Consider the following 20,574-nt stretch of genomic DNA (forward strand, 5'->3'; position numbering starts at 1 on the left):
AGGATTTGGAGGGATATGGGCCGGGTGCTGGCAGGTGGGACTAGATTGGGTTGGGTTGGGATAACTGGTCGGCATGGACGGGTTGGACCGAAGGGTCTGTTTCCGTGCTGTACATCTCGGTCTCTCTATCCTGGTTAAATATCCTGGATATCCTATCAGACTCTACCAACCAGTAGGCGATAGAGGGCACTAACCGAAAGGATGCTTGCGGCACGTAGCAACAACTTCTCTGTATCGGGCTTATAGGGCTTAGTGAGAAGCGTAATCTTATTCTGAATGAAATCCCTAACCTGAAAAGAACGGTAAAGATCTCTACTGGGCAGCCCATATTTGCAGCTCAATTGCTCGAAAGACATCATAACCTCCTCCTCAAACAAGTCTCCCAAACTAGAAACTCCTCTCGCTACCCACAGTCTGAACCCTGAGTCCATCATTCCTGGTCAGAACCCCGGCATACCAACTATAGGCGTAAGTGGCGAAGTCTTGGATAAACAACCCTCACTCTGATGCATTGCCCTCCAGGCCTTGACTGTACTAATAGCAATGGGGTTCCGGCAGTAGTCCATAACTGTCCTCATCTTATCCATGAGCAAGAGGTTAATAAGAGGGCACTTTGCCTGGGAGGCCTCGATATCCCGCCATACTAAGCCTGGATCGTTACCTACCCAATCGCACATAAAGGACAGCAGGGGACTCAACTGATGCCTCAAGGAGGGGGAGGAGTTGATTTCCCAGACATCAGGAGGTAAGTGCAATTTACTATGTTTGATGAGGGGCCACTACGATGCCAAACGAAAGAACTAAACCAATCCATACGTTTCCGCAGCGTTAACCTGGGAAACATTATAGGGAGCATACGCATGGGATAAAGCAAATGAGGGAGGACATTCATCTAAAAAGGGCTAGTCGGCCCAATCACAAAATTGGAAGAGCCTCCCATCTCTGGAGATCCCACCTAATATTGTCGAGCAGGTGAACAAAGTTAGTCCGAAATAACCGATCAAACACGGGATTAATAACAACACCTAGGTATCGGAAACCCACCCGTGGCCATTTAAAGCAGAACCTAGGGCCACCTTCAACCTCTGGCACTTCCTTAAGTTCCCCCAAAGGCATAGCCTCCAACTTTGCAAAATTGATCTTATATCCTGAAAAAGCCCCAAATGAATTAATACATTGCATCAAATGGGGTATGGAGATCATTGGGTCCGATAAAATCAGAAGGTCATTATCTGCATATACTGTAATCTTGTGTGCCCTCGATCCCTCTTCCGGAGCGGTTATGTGGATGTTCTGATGAATGGCCTCTGCCAGTGACTCTTATCACCAGCGTAAACAACAATGGTGAGAGAGGGCAGCCTTGACGTCTACCCCTGCCAATCCTAAAGTTCCCAGACTTCACCCAGTTGGCGATGACTGTGGCCAGAGGGTGGCGATATAAAACCTCCACCCACCCAGCAAAGACCATACCCAGCCCAAACCGCTCTAAGACATAAAAGAGATACAGCCATTCCACCCAGTCAAATGCTTTCTCTGCATCTAAGGAAATCACCAACCCCTGGAGATTGTTGCTGACATACTAGGATCATATTCAGCAACCTTCTAATATTTTAAGAGGACTTTCCACCCCTTAAAAACTTGTCTGGTTCTCTTTGACAATATAGGACAACACCTCTCTAATCTTAGTGCCAAAATCTTAGACAGAATCTCAACATCTGAATTTAATAGAGAGATGGGCCTGTATGAGACATAATCCTCAGGAACCTCCCCCTTCTTAAGAATGAGGGAAATTTTAGTTTCTCTCAAAGATGGTGGTAGGCATGATATAGGAGTGATATGTTAGAATAGTTTTTGTATACACAATCTTACGGCACTGTGAGTCTCCATTTACTTGTGTTCAGCGCACTGCAAGCAGTGTTCTCCCCCCTGGGTATTCAAGGGTCTCTGAAAGGGGATATGGCTAGGTGTCTTGTTAAATGGTGCACCTGGAACATCAAGGGAAGTCATTCGCCTACTAAAAGGAAAAAAATTCTTTCCAGCCTTAAGAGGGAAAGGGTTGATATCTCCTTGTTGCATGAAATCCATCTTGATGATAGGCAACACCTGAAGTTACAACAGGGGGGGCTATGACCAGGTATTATTTTCGTCCTTTCCTACTACAAGTAGGGGAGCGGCTATACTTATCCAGAAAAATCTTCCGTTCACACTATTCGAGCAACTGAAAGATGAGCAAGAGTGGTTTGTGATACTTAAGGCCCTGATACATGGGGAGGAATATGGCATTTTAAATGTCTATTGCCTCCTGGTGCATCCCCTCAAATTTTTGATTAGTGCCTTCTCTAAACTGAGTGTCTTTGGAACATGGGACATTATTATAGCAGGGGATTTCAATTGTTTTTTGGATCCGGCAGTGGGCAGGATGCCTAGTGGGCCCCCAACTATTTCTTTGCAGGCCAAGCAAATGACTGACTTATGCAAGGAGTTGGGGTTGGTGAACATTTGGGGATGTCTTCACCTTATTGGCAGGGACTTCACCTTTTTTCAAATCCACATGTCACTCGAGGATTAATCTTTTTCTGGCTCCCTCAACCCTTCTGGATTCAATTATGGGTTATAAAATTTGGAACATAGCTATTTCTGATCATGTAGCAGTATATTTGGACAGGAAGGCCAAGAGTGAGGGGTTAGATTCACGGCATTGCCAACTGGATCCTTTCCTCCTCAAGGATTCCAAATTTGTAGAATACTTTTTGAGGGAGTTTCAGGAGTTCTCCGGCATGGCTAGTAGTCAATCTATGCTATGGGAGACTGCTAAGGCCTTTGCTAGGGGATTAGCTATTACGTATTCGGCTAGCCAGAAACGACAGAGATGCGGCTGAAAGCTGCTGAGGGGGCTGCACATTTTGCAAGGCCTTGACTACTAGCCATACCGGAGTTGATAGTCAAAAACTCCAAATACACCGCTGCTTGATCAGAAATTGCTATGTTCCCAATTTTACAACCCATAATTTTACAACCCAAGAGAAGACAAAGTCAAAAAGCACAGCTGGAAAAGCACAGCTGGGTAAGGAACAACCATGGAACAGGAGAATTGACATTTCGGGCATAAGCCCTTCATTAGGAACGAGGCTTGTAGATTGGGAATGAGAGATAAATGGGAGGGGGTGGGGTTGGGGGACGTAGCTGGGAAAGTGATTGGTGAATGAAGGGGAGGGAGATGGGGATAGGTTGGGGGTGGGGGGAGGAGGGGGTGAGGAATAAGGAAGCTGTTGAAATTTACATTCATCCCATGTGGTTGCAGGGTCCCAAGATGGAACATGAGGTGTTCCGTGGTAACAGTTTGGCAGTGGAAGTGGTCCAGGACCTGCATGTCCTTGACGGAGTGGGAGGGGGAGTTGAAATGTTCGGCCACGGGGCAGTGGGGTTGGTGGGTGCGGGTGTCCCAGAGATGTTCTCTGAAACAATCCACAAGAAGGATGTAGAGGAGACTACACCGGGTGCAGTAGATGACACTGGGAAAGGTGCAGATGAATTTCTGACAGATGTGGAAAGGTCCCTTGGATTGAGGTGAGGGGAGTGGTGTGGGTGCAGGTTTTGTAATTCCTGTGTTGGAAGGGAAAGGTGCCAGAAGCGTGGAGTGGGATAGTGGGGGTTGTGGACCTGATGAGGGAGTCATTTAGGGAATGGTCTTTTTGGAACGCTGATAGTAAGCACTCCGCCCATCCCCAGTTGCAACCTCTAACGTGCCCGATGCTGCTTGCTCGCTCCCTTTCCCTTCGGCATCTTTCCCACTCTCAAATATTAACAAATATGTTTTCCCAAGGCATTAAATGAACAACTCTCTCATAGGAGTTAGCCAGGGATGGAAAAAAATACCAATATGCCTTGGGTGTTAGGCAGAGCTGTCCATGGCAGTTCTAATGAATCGCTGCCATCTTGCTGAGACATTTTTCTTCCATCTTATTCAATTGTTCTTTCCCTATCTCCACTTCTCCTTTTGTATCCAATTTCATGTCAACTTCACCAACTCAGTTATATTTTCCTTCTCATTCCTCAACTGGTAATTTCATAATTCTTCAAATCAGATTGGTGAGTATGTACAGCTGCTAGTCCTGTTCACTCAGGTGTCAGATGCACTATTTGTCTCACTGCATCATTATTAGCTCATGCTTCCAGCAATATGTCATATTGAATCATTTTAAAATCCAAGAATGTAAAAGCAAATCTAACTAATGACAGATGCCATTATATTCCCTCTTACAGCAAAATATGGTCCATCACTTCCGTCCAGAAAAAAAACAATTAACTAACAGCTTTGTTTCCTCCAGGTTGAGGAAAACACAGCTGGTGCAAAATGTCAAAAGAAATTGTAATACAAGTAAAACACACTACGAATAACACAAGTGTCATTTTAAAATCCTTATAAAACCACATATGAACTTAAATGTTTTTTAAAAACAGGCTATTACATGAAATCATTTGTTACCTTTTTTTCCCCCAAAATTGCTACAATGTCAAAAGAAACAAAGCACATAAGAAGACAGGTGAGAAAATACTGATATCAACAATGATAGCTACTCTGTGCTGTGACCAATGATTCAGGGAGCTGGCTATTAATTGAATGCTTCTGAGGACTGTGAAAGCAGCTAAATAAGGAGGTGGTGTACAATATATGCAGGAAAAATGCTAGTCATCGAGGTTTGATCCAGTCAAAATGTCAACCTGTATCATTTAAATTCCTATTTGACTGGAGTGTGAAGATTGATTATAGATACTGACCTCTTTGAGATTGTTGACTTGCTGAATGTAACCTGTCTGAGCCACCTCAAGTTGGCTGATGTACCAATTTTGATCGCGGCACTTCTGGAAGAATGTAGGAGCACGCACCTGGTACCTGGAACATTCAGACAGACGAGTGATTAATAGAGTCTAGCATTTCTAAAATTGATGGGTTAGCCAAATGAAATATTGATCAACGTGAACAGATTTTAGATGTCGAGAGAAATCAGAGGTATGAAATCAATGTTAAATGAAATCATAATTTAAACTGATATTCACAATTTCACTAAGACTCAGGCAATTAATCATGGTTTAGTGCCAAAATTAGTAGCAAGGTAATAATGCCAGTCTAACAGGAAATTGAATCACTTCAAAGATTCAGTGATACTTGCAGGCAATTTCGCTAGAGTAAATGATTGTGAAATATGAGCCATCTTGCAATAAAAACTGTATATGAGGTAAATAACTTGCATTTGTACGTCACCATTTACATTCTTAGAATATTCTAAAGTGACTTAGGTGACAGTCACATGTGTAGTCATTTGTTATGTAGGCAAATATAACCAACCAACCAATCCACAAAACAACAATGAGATTAACAACCAAGTAATCCCATTTTGATAGCTTCATCTGAAATAAACGTAGGCCTGAAATGAAGATATTTTTCTTTGCATTCAATCATGCCACAGGATATTTCATATCCAGCTGAACAGGCAGACAGAAGCAACTTTCAAGCCTTGTTCAATAATGAAATACTGGGTAATCACAGTAGGGGAAAGTAGCAAAGTGATTCAATGCTACTAAATACCTAACAGGTGTTCATTTCCAATTTGATTATAAGAAACCTGGTTACTTCAGTTTTAGTGACATTTTATACTTGTAGGGATTTTAATAGACTCTGCAGAATGAACACAATTCTAAACATAACTAATCCAGTCTATAGAATAATGCAGACACACACTGAGAGTTAACAACTGCCTAGCCCACATCTCTCTGAATTTTTTTTTAAAAAGGCACAACCATACACACCTCCCCTAGTCTTTCACATTCCAGGTTGGTAACCTGCCAGCCTTTGCCATAATTGCTCAAAATTAAGGGTGGACTGGATGCAACCATTATTTAGTCATTACAGGTACCAACTGGGGCAGGGATAAAGGTAGATGGGCTGCTCTGCATCTCACCTTCACCCTGTAAAGCTGTAAACAAGTCAGGATTGGGTATTCGGAAGGATACCCAAGTAATTTTACCAGCTCCATCCCTAGTGAGGTCTCAAACTTGCTCAATTGGGGCCTGTTAAATTCTGACCCGAGTTTCCATTTCCCACTCTTCCAACAGAACCATGATTATTGATTTCAAATAGGAAGGGAAATAAAAACACACTTCATCAGTGAATTTGAACAGCAATTTCAAGCTCCCTCTTACAAACTCTTGTGCAGCAGTTTGATTGCAAGGCCATATTTACATTCTCATCCTAAAGACAAGTATTTTAAACAAAGTTATTGCAATGACCTTTACTGAGGAACTGTCTTTTGTTTGAACCCATTCCAGGTATACACTTTAGTTCAAATTGTGTGATTAATTTCTGCACTAAAATCCAGGAAGTGTTTATTCATAAAAAGATAGATTTGTCATTTGCCTCAAAACTACTTAAAAATCAATTTTAAGAAAGGACAACACAAATCTAAATAAATACTGCCATCTTCAGTTGAAAACAGGTAACAGTGGAACACAAAGAACAATGGTGACTAAAAACAAACTGCTGGCAAATCATGCAGATCCATATTTAAAAAATGTTAGAAAATACGAAAAAACCTAGTCTTTTCCCTTTAACACTGTGAGCAGACTAGCTGTGACAATGCTGACATTTTCTATTAGGTAGAACTGCTGAGGGACTACGAGAAGTTAGACACTAAACTAGAAAGCAAAACTGTAAAAAGGTAACAATTTCTGCATTAATATCTGAATCACAACCAAATTGGCATAGAGAATGCACCACAAAAAAAACAATGTACAGGAAAGCCACACACACACCAACCATGTCCTGCACAACAACAGCAACCACCCGAACACACATAAAAGAAGCTGTATTAGGATCCTGTTCAAAAGGGCTACAACACACTGCAGCACTCCCGACCTACGAAGGGAAGAAAAACACCTCCAGAGTATTCGCCAAGAACAGATACTCCGCAACTCCACCCACAGATGCCTAACAGACAAAAAGTGACGAGAACATGCCTCCACCTAACTCATTAGCAACGCTACCTTACATAAAAAACGTCTTGGAACTGACAACCAAACTTGTCTGACCACTGGGATTCATGACAACTCAAAAACCTACTGCCACGCTCAGATGACGACTCACCAGGACAAAAGACCCAATACCCATAATGTACAAGACTAACATAATTTACAAGATTCCATGCAAAGACTGCACGAAACACTATATAGGACAAACAGGCAGATAACTAGCAATCTGCATCCACGAACACCAACTCGCCACTAAACACCATGGTCCCGCTGTACCTAGTAGCCACAAATAGATTACATGGATCGCAAATTCAACTAGGACAACACAAGCATCATAGGATAAGCCAAACTGAGGACAGCGAAAGAATTTCTGGAAACATGGCACGTATCCACCAACTCCATCAACAAGCACATACACCTAGACCCAATATACCGGTCAGTACAACAAACAGCTGGAACCAGCAACCAGAAGTAGCAGGAAAGGAACCAAATAAATTCCAGACGAGAGTACAGCTGCGCTTCACAGGACGCTCTACAGCACTGAAGATGTAACCTAGACAGGGACCAAAGTATATGCAAATCAACTTCCCAGCTCATGAACATACCCAAAACTATGACAGCCAGCACCCGAGCTACAAATCTTTTTGCAAACCTTAACAGGGAAAATAAGATTAGAGAAATGAATACATGATTGAAAGACAGGTGGGAGAATGGGGTTCTGGTTCACAGAGCACAGGTACATCACCTGTGAAAATGAGATTTGTACTTTTGGGATCATGTGCACCTGACCTCCATTGGGACTGGTGTGCTACTGAGCAGTGTAGCTAGTGAAGCACAAACAGTTTAAACTAAAGATTGTGATGTGGTATCAGAGGGTGAATCAAGTTAGAGTTTAAGTAGTAACAAGGAGTAGAGTCGAGGCAGGACAGCACATTTGTAATGAGAAACAAAAAAAGTCAGTGAATGATAGGAAAGGACAGAGAGAAATAAACCTAAGAGTACGCTAACTGTCAAGACTGAGTATTACAAAGGGGACAAAAAGACAAAACTAAAGGCTCTGTATCTGAATGAATGCAACATTTATAACATGCTTGGGGACGGCTAAAAAAGTCAAGGGATGACACAATGAATTTAAAAAGAAAATTAATTCATAGCATGCGGACATTGCTAGCTATGTCAACATTCATTGTTGATCCCTAATTGCCAAGAGAGCAGTTAAGAGTCAACTAAATTGTTGTGGGTTTGAAGTCACACATAGGTCAGACCAGGTGAGGACAGCAATTTCCTTTCCTAAAGGACAGGAGTGAACTAGATGGGTTTTCTGACAATCAACAGTGGTTCACGGTCAGGGCGGCACGGTGGCTCAATGGTTAGCATTGCTGCCTCACAGCACCAGAGACCTGGGTTCGATTCCCGCCTCGGGTGACTGGCTGTGCAGTGTTTGCACATTCTCCCAGCATCTGTGTGGGTTTCCTCCGAGTGCTCCGGTTTCCTCCCACAATCCAAAGATGTGCAGATTAGATGAATTAGCCATGTTAAATTGCCCACAGTGTTAGGTACATTAGTCAGGGATAAATATAGGGTAGGGGAATGGGTCTGGGCGGGTTACTCTTCGGAGGGTCGGTGTGGACTTGTTGGGCCGAAGGGCCTGTTTCCACACTGTAGGGAATCTAATCTTGTCTAATTACTAGATTCTTAATTCCAGATTTTTATCAAAGTCAAGTTCCACCATCTGCCATGGTGGGATCAGAACCTGTGTCCCAGAACATTAGCTGGGTTTCTGAATTACAGTCACCCTTAAATGACGGTCAGAGAGACCTTGGTGTGCATATCCACAGACACCTGAAGGTAACAGAGCAAGTAAATGAAGTGGTTAAGGTGGCAGGTGGTATTCTTGTCTTTATTAGCAAAGATATGGAAAACAAGAGCAAGGAGGTTTTGCTAAAATTGCACAAAGTGTTGTTTAGACCACCACATACAGTTTTGACCACCACATTATAGCAAGGACGTCACTGCACTAGAGAGCTGCAGAGGAGATTTACCAGGATGCTGACTGGACTGGAAGGTCTAAGCAACGAGGAAAGTTTGGATAGGCTGGGGTTGTTTTTCTTGGAGCAACAAAGGTTGACCAGGGACTTCAGAGGAAGTATACAAGATTTTAATGGACATCGATGGGGGTGGATGGGAAGGTAGGTTCCCCCCTCATTAGTTGAAGGATCAAAGCCAAATGATTCACTTCTGTGCTGCAAACGTCTATGAGAAGTCTAGCTTATTGGTTGAGAGCTCTTGCATTGATTAGGGATTGCACATGAATCAAAACTGAATTCCTCCAGAGGCTGGACTTACTCAAGAATTCAACAGACTGATCAGCTCAAATTATAATAACTTGAAAACTATTGAGGAAGTGATGAAAATGAAATACACAAAACACTGATTACCTGAGCACCAAGGTATCATTCTGCATATTCAGGTAACCCTCACTGGGAAGAAGATCCAATCGAAAGAAACGATTGTAACCCCAGCATTCTCCAACCTCAAAATCAGAAGCAAATTCTCGAATAATATTTTTAGTTGGATCATTAGAGGCTTGATGAACCATCTCCACGCGGTACTCATACCTAGAAATAGAGAGCAGAGAACAAACAGCACGTAAGTTTGTGTGTAACACAAACATTTTGCAGTTTAATGGAAATAATTCTAAAATTAAGGATTTAAAAAACTCAATTTTATTATTCCTTAGTCAACTGTCAAAATTAAAGTCTGAATAAATATTTTGTCTTTAGATTTTTACAAGCATTTCCAAAAATACAAAAAAGCTTCAGAATTTTAAATATTTCAACTAAACTCTACTGTTAGAATATTTCTTGTATAATCTTTGGGTTCAGAGTCAGAGTCAATCATAATGCAAGGATTTTTTTTTAAGAAAAGCTGTTTATAATCACACAACCAATTCTGAGAGAAAAACCATTTGTAATTTAGTATACATTTGCATTTTCCTTCTTACAATTAATTTATTCTCATGCTGCATGACTGCAAAAATCAAGTTATATATCTTTAAATGTAATTGCTTGTCCATAGGCATTTCAGAGGCATTATTGTAGCACAGTGGTAATGTCCCCATTCGTGGACCAAGAGGTGCAGTTCACATCCCACCAGCTCCAGAGTGTAATAACATCGCTAAACAGGGTGATTAGAAAAATAGGTTAAAATAAAACTTGACACTGGGACATGCAAGCAGGTCTTCGAGCAAATGACCAAAACACAGGCTAAAGAGATAGGTTTTAGAGAGCAGGGAGATGGAGGGAAGTGAAATAACTCCTGTCACCAAGTCACCCTTTATTCACGTGGAGAGTCCTTGACATCAGTTCCCCAAGAGCCAGCTCTGAGTGTGAACAGGATGTCCAATACTCCTGTTTTTTTTTTCTTCTTTTTTTCAAAGGAGTTGTGCTCTTACTTTCTATTTTTTTTTCTCTTTTTTTAAACCCCACACTACCGCCTAATTGCGGTAGTGCTTATTTTTTCCCCAGCACCCATGTTGTGTATGTGCAGGTGTGAATACTCCTGTTCTTACCTGTCGGCTACTGTTCCCTGATTGGGGCTGTTAATCTGATCCAATCAGGGAACTTATTCTATGAGGTCCACCTGGCTGACCTTGTGACAATTACTACATTCCTCTCCCTTGGAGTCAGAGGACATAGGCCAGTTCTTGTGTTTTGTAGCTCCTCCTGGGGCATTTTAGCACCAGGTCAGGTTCCTGCGTCTGATATGGGTGGTGTATAACACACAGTAACTCGCCTCTTGTACCCAAAGCACCTCAGTAGAACTTTACTCTCTTAAGGCTGCAAAGGCAGCAAGGTGGCAACTTCTACTGTGTCCATCTCAAATTCCAACGTATCTTCAACCTTTGACAGAGACAGAGAACCCATGGGTTCTGGAACAGTTGAAAAGTCAGTCAAGAAGCCAGACACATATTGATTCCGCACTATTTGCATGTTTGCAGCTTTCATATGGTCAATGTGCTTGTTCAGGACTGCCGCACATACCTGAACTTTATACATCATTGGACATGACATTGTGTCGACCATGACATGTAATCATGCAGGGCCATTCCAGTGGTTCCTACACCAAACTTCACACCCTGAACCAAATCACCCCTCTCATTTAGCAGAGACATGTATCAGGCATTAGCATTCCTGATGCTGTTTCATCTTAACCCCCAGGTCCGGGAAGATCAGTTTAACCCGCAGTGGGGTCTTCCCATTGGGGAAAGTGAGGACAGCAGATGCTGAAGATCAGATTTGAGTGTCTGGTGGTGGAAAAGCACAGCAGATCAGGCAGCATCCAAGGAGCAGGAAAATCGACGTTTCGGGCATAAGCCCTTCATCAGGAATGAGGCTTGTGGACTGGGGGATGCTGAGAGCTAAATGGGAGGAAGGTGGGGTTGCTGGCAACGTAGCTGAGAAAGTGATAGGTAGATGAAGTTGAGGGAGTAGGTGATAGGTTGGGGGGGGTGTTACTGAAGTGGATAGATGGGAAAGGTGATGGACAGGGCAGAAGGCCGGTGGTAGAGGTACAGAAAATTTCTGTCGAATGTGGAAGAATCCTTTAGGGCCTTGGATGGAGGTAAGGGGAATGGTGTGAGCTCAGGTTTTACAATTCATGTGGTGGCAGGGGAAGGTGCCAGGAGTGGGGTGTGGGCTGGTGGGGGGGGGCGTGGACCTGAAGAGTAATTCAGCGGGAATGGTCTCTCTGGAATGCTGATAATGGTGGGAGAGAAATATATCTCTCGTGATTGGTCCATTTGGAGGTGGCGCAGGATGATGTGATGTATGCAGAGGTTGGTGGGGTGGAAGGTAAGGTCCGGGGGATTCTTCCCTTGTGTTGGGTGGGGTGCGGTTCCATGGCGGTGGTACGGGAACTGGAGGAGTTGCACTGGAGGGAATAGTCAACCATGTGGGAAGGGAAATTGCGATCTTGGAGAAAGGAGGCCACCTGAGATTTTCTAAGGTGGAATTGGTGCCAACCTCCGCATACATCATAACATCCTCTGGCACCTCCAAATGGACCCCACCACCAGAGATATATTTCCCTCCCCACCCCTATCAGTATTCTTGAGAGACCATTCCCTCCATGACCTCCTCATCAGGTCCATGCCCCCCCCCCCCCCCAACAGCCTATATCCCACTCCAGGCATCTTCCCCTGCCACTGCCGGAAGTGCAAAACCTGTGCCCACAACACTCCCGACACCACCGTCCAAGGCCCCAAAAGGATCCTTCCACATTTGACAGAAACATACCTGTACCTTTACCAATGTCATCTACTGTATCCGTTGCACGATATGGTCTCCGCTACATCGGGCAGACAGGTTTGTTTCAGAGAACATCTCTGGGACACCGGCACCCACCAGCCTCACTGCCCCGTGGCTGAACACTTCAACTTCCCCTCCCACTCCGTCAAGGACACGCAGGTCATGGGCCTCCTCCACTGCCAAACCGTTACCACCCAACGCCTGGAGGAAGAACGCATCATATTCTGCATTGGGACCCTGCAACCACACAGGATAAAATGTGGATATCAACAGTTTCCTAATTTTCCTACCCCAAACTATCCTAGTCCCAAGCCTCCAACTTGGCAACGCCCTCCTGACCTGTCCATCACCTTTGCCACCAATCCGCTCCACCTATCCGACCTACCACCATCTCCCTCACCCTCATCTACCTATCACTTTCTCATCTACCTTCCCCCAACCCCACCCCCTCCCATTTATCTCTCAGCCCCCCCCCCGCCCACAAGCCTCATTCCTGATGATGGGCTTATGCCCGAAACATCGATTTTTCTGCTCCTTGGATGCTACCTGACCTGCTGTGTTTTTCCAGCACCACACTCTCTACTCTTCTCCCCATTAGCAACTCTGCTGGAGCTATCCCTCTAGTTGCACGACTGGTGGTCCTATAATCAAATAGGAATTGGGACAGTGTGGTATCTAGTGAAACTGTAGGTTGTTTCTTTAAGCCTGCCTTCAAAGTTTAGACTGCTCTTTCTGCTAGACCATTGGATGATATGGAGCTATGCTTATTCAACTTTAGGAAATACTCAAATTCCCTGCTGGTAGACAATGGCCCATTATCTGTGGCCAACATTTCCAGTCCATGTATTGCAAAAGAGGCACACAGCTTTTTTTTTAAATCATCCCCATGTTCGAAGAATGAACCCTATGCACATCCAGCCACGTGGAGTGGGTGTCCACAATGACAAAGAACATTAAGCCCATGAAAGGACCTGCATAGTTGATGTGTAACCGAGTCCAGGGTTTACCCAGTCATTTCCATGAACGGAAGGGAGCTGCTGACGCTAACTGTTGCCGTTGTTGGCACTCTGGGTACTGCCCCACCAACACAACAAGTCTGCATTCAATCTAGGCCACCAGACATAACTTCTTGGCAACACTTTTGTTTTGAAAACCCCTGCATGACCCTGGTGGAGTTCAGTTATTATCTGACAGTGACTTTTGCTCAGAATAATCACTCTCGCTCCCCAATATAATGCACTCTGTGATTTGGTCTCTCTGGGTCCGAAAAAGGTTTCAGCACCGGTTACGATGGTCCTTTGGTATTGCCCCATCACCACCAGCTGTTTCAGTTTTTCTAGGACTGGATCATTCTATGTCCAAAGTCTGATATTGTCAGCTGTGACTGTAATTGTGTCCAGAAAACTTAAAACTATTTCAGACTCTTCCAGTAGTGGTACCAATGCTTGCGTATCTGCCAGCCGGAGGCAGTTCAATGCATCCACGTTTGTGAAGTGGCCTTCTGGTCGGTGTTTCAACTTGTGATTATATGCACTTAGCATTAGAGCCCACCACTGAATTCAGCCTGAGGCTATGGGTGGCACTGCCTTGTCTTCTATACAGAGCTAGCAAAAGTTTCTGGTCTTAATATTATTTATGTCCGTAAAGCTATTGGTAGAACTTACTCACTCAATATGACTACTAAACCTTCTTTCTCTATTTCGGCGTACTTAGGTTCTGCATTAGCCGAAGTCCTGGACACATACACCTTTAGGCAGACCTCTCCATTGAGCCACTTATGAGCTAATACTACCTGCTGTCATAAAGGAGGTATCGCATGTGAATACCAGATCTTGCTTGGGATTACAGTGTATTACCTCTGAGGATGATAGCTGTTTCTTCACTTCCCTGATAGATATGGCTAGACTACACAACCATTTCCAAGGCTGACCCTATTTTAAAACAGTTGATGCAAAAAATGCTTGGATGAAGAGCATTCATTATATATGAACTTGCTATAATAATTCATCAGCCCAAGGAAAGACCCAAGCTCCAGTACACACATGGGAGCCAGGCCACCTTTGATCACCCTCACTTTATGTTCCAAAAGATATAACCTGGTCCTGTCAATTCTGTAGCCCAAGTAGATCACTTGGAACGCATTTTTTCCCCCTAAGGCACACACCCACCTGGGAAAAACACCTAAGGACTATGTCCAATTCTCTAAGTGTTCCTTATTGATGTTCCCTGTTATTAGCACGTCATCTCGATAAATGGCAACCTGGGGCAGATCTTGTAAAATATGCATCATTGTCTGCTGAGAAATAGCACAGGTTGACGACATCCCTCATGGCAGTCTCATATAGTGGTACAAATCCTTCTGGGTATGAATTGTAGCATACATCTGGGAATCCTGATCTAACCACAATTGCAAGTACACATGGCTTCGTGAAGAACAGATCCACACCAGCTTTGCATATAAAATCCTCTATGTGAGAGATTGAGTATTTATCCAGCTGCATAAAGCAATTTATTGTTTGTTTAAAATCCCCACAAAGAAAAACCAATCCACCAGGCTTCACAATCAGTACGACGAGTGCTGCCCATTCAGCAAACTGGACTGATTTGATGCTTCTTAAGCTTTCCAGCCTTCTGATTTCTGCCTCTACTTTTGCCCCAAAAGCAAATGGTACTGGGTTGGCCTTGCAGAATTGCTTCCTGGTCAACATGCAAGATGGCCTTGGCTCCTTTGATAGCCCTGAGACCTTCCTGAAAAACGTTTAGGTTATAGGACTTGACTCAGGCAGCTATTTTCTAATCGGAAAATGTTGAACCAATCTAGATGAATCTTTCTCAACCAATTTCACCCTACAAGATTGGGCTAAGCCTTTTACTACAATCAGCAGTAACTGAACCAGGTGCTTCTCATAAGAGACCGAAACCAAAGTTGTACCCTTATAATCTGTAAGGGTTACCTGGTATAGATTCTTAGTCTAGCAGAGGTCTTGCGCAAACTTAAATTCCGAATGAATTTTGTTAAAGACTGGTTCTGCGATCAGCGAAACAGCTGCACCGGTATTGATTTCCATTCGAATCGAGTGACCATTTAACCAGACGTTTATTTTGATTTGTTCGGATTTGGATGCGGCTGAGCAATTTAACTGTTCCAAACCAGATATCAGTGGACTTTCCAGGGTGTGCACTCTCCTGGATATTGGCCGAGGAGTTCTCTTACGTCTAGTTGAAGTCTTTTTCTGTCTCTAATCTGCAAATTGGCTTGGTTTTGGGGTTTTGCTGTGAGCTGACAGAGTCCTTCTGTTCAGGATATGTCCTGAGACAGTCTATGCAATTGCCTTCACTCAAGTGCCATTCGCCACGCTCAGTTGGACTGATAAGGATGTCTATTTCCAACAGAATACTGTGCAACTCATGCTCCGCTTGCCACATTTTCCAATGATAAAAGCCAAGTGCAGTGGTTGAAGTCCAGTTAGTTTGATTTAAGCTAGTAAGTACTGTTGCATGGTTGCAACATTAATCGCATATACCAAATGACTGTGGTCGAATGGATACTGAACAATGATGAGTCAGAATATAGAAAGGAGATAGAGGGCTTGGTGTCATGGTTCAATGATAACCTCTCTCTCAATGTCAGCAAAACAAAATAACTAATTATTGACCTCAAAGAAAAGAGGAGAACACACCCCAATCTACATCAATGGAGTGGAGTGGAGGTCGACAGTGTTGACAGCATCAAGTTCCTGGGAGTGACAGTAACCTGTCCTGGACTTCCCACGTAAATGTGACAGTCAAGAAGTCACAACAATGCCTCTTCTTCCTCAGGCAGCTTAGGAAAATCTGCATGTTCATAAGGATCCTCACCAGCTTTTACAGATGGGCCACAGAAAATATACTGAGTGCATAATGGCCTAGTACGGCAACTGCTCTGCCCAGGACTGTAAGAAACCATAGAAGGCTATGAGCATAACTCAGACCATCATGGAAGCAAACCTCCCATTCATGAACTCTGTTTATAGTTCTCACTGCCACAGAAAGGCTGCCAGCATCAAAGACCTCTCCCACCCCAGTAATGCTCCCCTTCAACCTCTTCTGTCAGGCAGAAGACACAGAAGTTGAACACACACACACACACACACACACACACACAACTGGTTCAAGAACAGTTTCTCCCTTGCTATTATTAGACTGATGAATGGACTCTCTAACTTGAAATAATTTTGATCTTGCTTTGCTCACCTCTTGTGCAGTGTACCCTCTATATCTTACTCTGTCTAAGCACCCTAATATTTCTATGTCCTTACTTGCCATAATCTGCCTGTACTGCTTGTGAACAAAGCTTTTCACTGTACTTAGGTACATGTGGCTACAATAAATGGAATCTCTCCGCATCTCATTAAGGGTTAAACCAAAGTCACATGCACCTGCCAGCCACATTAACCTAGTCAAAAATCGAATATGGATTCTCCAGACTCTTGAACAACCAAATAAAACTGATAGCGTCTCAGAATTAGAGGCGGCTTCAGTCATAATATTTCTTAACTAAATCTGTCAACTCTTGAAAGGTTTTAGTATCTGGTGTCTCAGGTATGGTTAGGCTCCTAATAACTGAAAAAATCCTGTGGGTCCACAAGCTATCAGGAGAATTCATCATTGCTTCTTAATCTGCCCCAATGGCTTTTGCCCAGAAAAGAAAGCGCTTTCTTCTTATATACTGGGGTCAATCCTCAATCACAGGATCAAATGGGTCAAGCTTCCCAAGTAATGACATGATGCCAGAAATGCTTATCCTAATTCAAAGACAACTGCTGTGAGTGAATTTCTTCAGGAGCGTGCCACTAAATTAATTCCACTGAGGCGAGTATCTGGTCACCCTCGATTCACATGTGGAGAGTCCTTGACACTGATCCAGCTCCATCAGCCAGCTGAGTGAACAGGATGTCTGACATTACTGTTCTTATCTGTCAGTTTGGACTCTCTGACTGGGACTGCTAATCTGGTGCCCAATCAGGGGACTCAAATTACATTGAACATTACAGTGCATTACAGACCCTTTGGCCCTCGATTTGCGCCAACCTGTGGAACCAATCTGAAGCCCATCTAACTTAGACTATTCCATTTTCATCTATATGTCTATCCAACGACCATTTAAATTATTTTAAAGTTGGCGAGTCTAATACTATTGCAGGCAGGCTATTCCACACCTCTACTAATCGGAGTAAAGAAACTACCTCTGACATCTGTGCTATATCTATCACCCCTCAATTTAAAGCTATGTCCCCTTGTGCTAGCCATCACTATCCAAGAAAAAAGGCTTTCACTATCCACCCTATCTAACCCTCTGATTATATGTCTCCTCTAAACCTTCGGCTCTCTAACAAAAAAAGCCTCAAGTCCCTCAGCCTTTCCTCATAAGACCTTCCCTCCACATCCTAGCAAATCTCCTCTAAACCCTTTCCAAAGTTTCCACATCCTTTGCATAAAGTGGTGACCAGAACTGTATGCAATACTCTCAAGTGCCACCACACCAGAGTTTTGTACAGCATGACTTCATGAGGTTCACCTGGCTGACCTTGTTACAATCATTACAGGAGAGTATTCTTGAGTTTAGTGCCCAGGGGAGTGAAGAAACAACTAAATGTGAAGCATCCGACACTGGGGATGCTCAAGAGGCAACATTTAGAATAGCATAGATATTTAAAGGGGTGCATAGCTGCTGGAGATTAGAGATGGTGGTGGTGGAAGCTGGGGTGGAGAACTTTGGGATTTCAAAAAGTACAAGTTAAAATTAAGGCCCTGTTTAATCAGATCACAGTTGAATTGAACAATTACATGAGCATTGGGCTAACAGTATTTGATACAAGTTAGGACAGAAGTATCAGTGTTTTGATATTGTGTCAGAATTATAGGGGATAGAATTACAGAATGACAGATATACCATAAACACAGGAGGCTATTTGGTCAATTGAGTTTGCACTGGCTCAAATGTGCATCATGAAATAGTTCCATTCTCCTGCTTCCACTCTTCCCCCATACCCTTGCTGTTTAAATAATTATCTTATACTCTCCTGAATGCATAAATTGAACTTGTCTCCACCACACCGTCAGGCAGTGCATTTCAGACCCAAACCACTCATGAAAAAGGTTTTTAACTTAGACAATATTTACCTCTTTTTCAAAATCACTTTATTTCTCTGCCTTCACAGTTTTGATTCTTAGGAGCAGGAACATTTCCACTCATCTACTCCCATGTGATTTTCAAAACTATCAAATCTCATCTTAGCCTTCTCCCCTCCTAGAAAAAGACTTCCACCTTCTTCAATCTAGCCTCCAAAGAAGTTTCTTATCCGGAATCATTCTTGTTAAAAAAAAACTCTTCTTCACTCTATCCATTGTGTTCACAAACTTCCTATAATGTGATGGCCACAACTGTATACATTATGCTAAGCTGAGATCTAACAAGTTTCCAAAACAAGCTTAGGATCACCTCCTTGCTTGTGTACTCTGCATTCTTAATAAAGCCCAGAATACCATATGCTCTATGTGTCCTGTCATCTTCAAATGATCTGTGCACATATACACCCAAGGCGCTCTGCTTCATTCATTTTAGAAATGTACCCTCTATTTTGACTATGCTGTTCCTAGCAAAATGCATCACCTCATGCATCTCTGCACTGAACATCATCTGACACCTATTTGCCTACTCCACCAACTTGTCTTTGTCCTTCTGAAGTTCGACATTACCCTCCTCATAGTTTACAATATTCCAAGCTTCAAATCATCCACAAATAATGATACTTTCCCTAAATAATTAACATATATTCAGAAAAAGCAAAATGTCCCAATACAAACCTCTGGGGAACTCCACAACAAACCATCCTCTAGCCAATAAAACATCTATTCATTAATATTACTGTTTCTGACCACTCAGCCAATTTTTTTACCGTCAACTTTAAGTACCAGCAGTCTATCCAACACTACCTCCTATTAATTTTGAACCTTCCAATAATAGGTTCCTCCTGTCACCATGGCCGGAGAAGCAGGAGTCTCGTTGATAAAGACCAACTGTAAAGTATTCGTTTAATACTTCAGTCATGTCCCCTGCCTCCATGACAAAATAAATCTGCACACCAATCATGGCACTGACTCATTGATTATTGGTTCTTGAACTTGCTGAGGCGCACAGGCTATGGAGGTTCATACAGCCAACAAGAAAATTAGAGGGAATGCTGATTGCAGCTTCACCATGTGTCAGATTATAGATTTCCATATGGTTTATCTAATGGCTATCAAAACTGAACCAAACGCAATCTTATTAATGTAAGGACTGTTGGAGCATTATGGCAGGGTATGCTAGTCTCCGTAATGGTGACCATGAAACTACCATTAATTGTTGTAAAACTCCACCTAATGTTACGATTGTCTTTTCAGGAGAGAAATCTGTCAGCCTTACCCTGGTCTGATGAAATTGTCTAGGAAACCACTCAATTCAAGGGAACTTAGGGAAGGATGACAAATGCTGGCTTTGTCACAGCCTATGGAAGACTACTAACAATGCTGTATTCAATTTAGATTAGGTTAGAGTTTCACTTCACAAATGGAGAGAGATATAAATATGCAAAGACACACATCAGTGGTTAAAACAGCTGTGAGGTTTCTAATACATACAGGAGGAATCTTAAGAAAGCAAGATGTAAAGTCAAGACTTGTTATATTTGATTCTTTGGAAGACAGCATGAAAACCAGAAAATTTAAAACTGTAATCGTAACATACAAACAGAGGGTGAAAAGAAAATCCTGAAAGAGTTGATAAAATAGAACTAGATTCAGGCTACATGAACAAAACTAGACCATCATGGGAATAAAAAGAATCAGAAATGACTTTTAATCTCAAGATTCCAAAAAGGAACAGTTCAGATCTCGTTATTTATCGAATGGCTGATCCCAGACAACTTAGAGCACAAAATTTAAAAAAAAAACTGTACACTCACAGCAAGTTAGTCAGAATCCAAGATCTACTTTACTCTCAAGGTTTTCAGAATTTAGTATTTTTTATTTATCTCAGAAGACAGTCTTCCTTGACAGCCTTCAAGGAATTAGTGGAGGGTAACATTCAATTATCAATATGCCCAGAGCATTCTAAGCTTGATAACATGACCTCACCCTCTCTCTTAAGAGAGCAAAGAAAAGTTCATTTCTGCAACTTGTAATCTCCTTCCTTGCACATTGCATAAGACAGGTCAAA

At 42.8% G+C, this 20,574-nt stretch overlaps 1 protein-coding gene across 6 annotated transcripts in view; it reads right to left on the reverse strand.

Annotated features, from left to right (window-relative positions):
- Window positions 1-20,574, reverse strand: part of trim37 (tripartite motif containing 37) — a 102,182-nt gene that overhangs the window by 38,440 nt on the left and 43,168 nt on the right. For all 6 annotated transcript variants that reach the window (XM_087977224.1, XM_043718165.2, XM_043718163.2 and 3 more), the window contains 2 exons: window positions 9,465-9,644; window positions 4,780-4,894 (listed from right to left, as the gene is read on the reverse strand). In XM_087977224.1, coding sequence (XP_087833350.1) covers window positions 4,780-4,894; window positions 9,465-9,644 — 295 coding nt within the window. The remainder of the gene's footprint in view (window positions 1-4,779; window positions 4,895-9,464; window positions 9,645-20,574) is intronic.

The sequence above is a fragment of the Chiloscyllium plagiosum genome, unplaced genomic scaffold (assembly GCF_037043375.1).
Source record: "Chiloscyllium plagiosum isolate Xiang-an unplaced genomic scaffold, Cpla_swu_hap1 HiC_scaffold_31, whole genome shotgun sequence".
NCBI lineage: Eukaryota > Metazoa > Chordata > Chondrichthyes > Orectolobiformes > Hemiscylliidae > Chiloscyllium > Chiloscyllium plagiosum.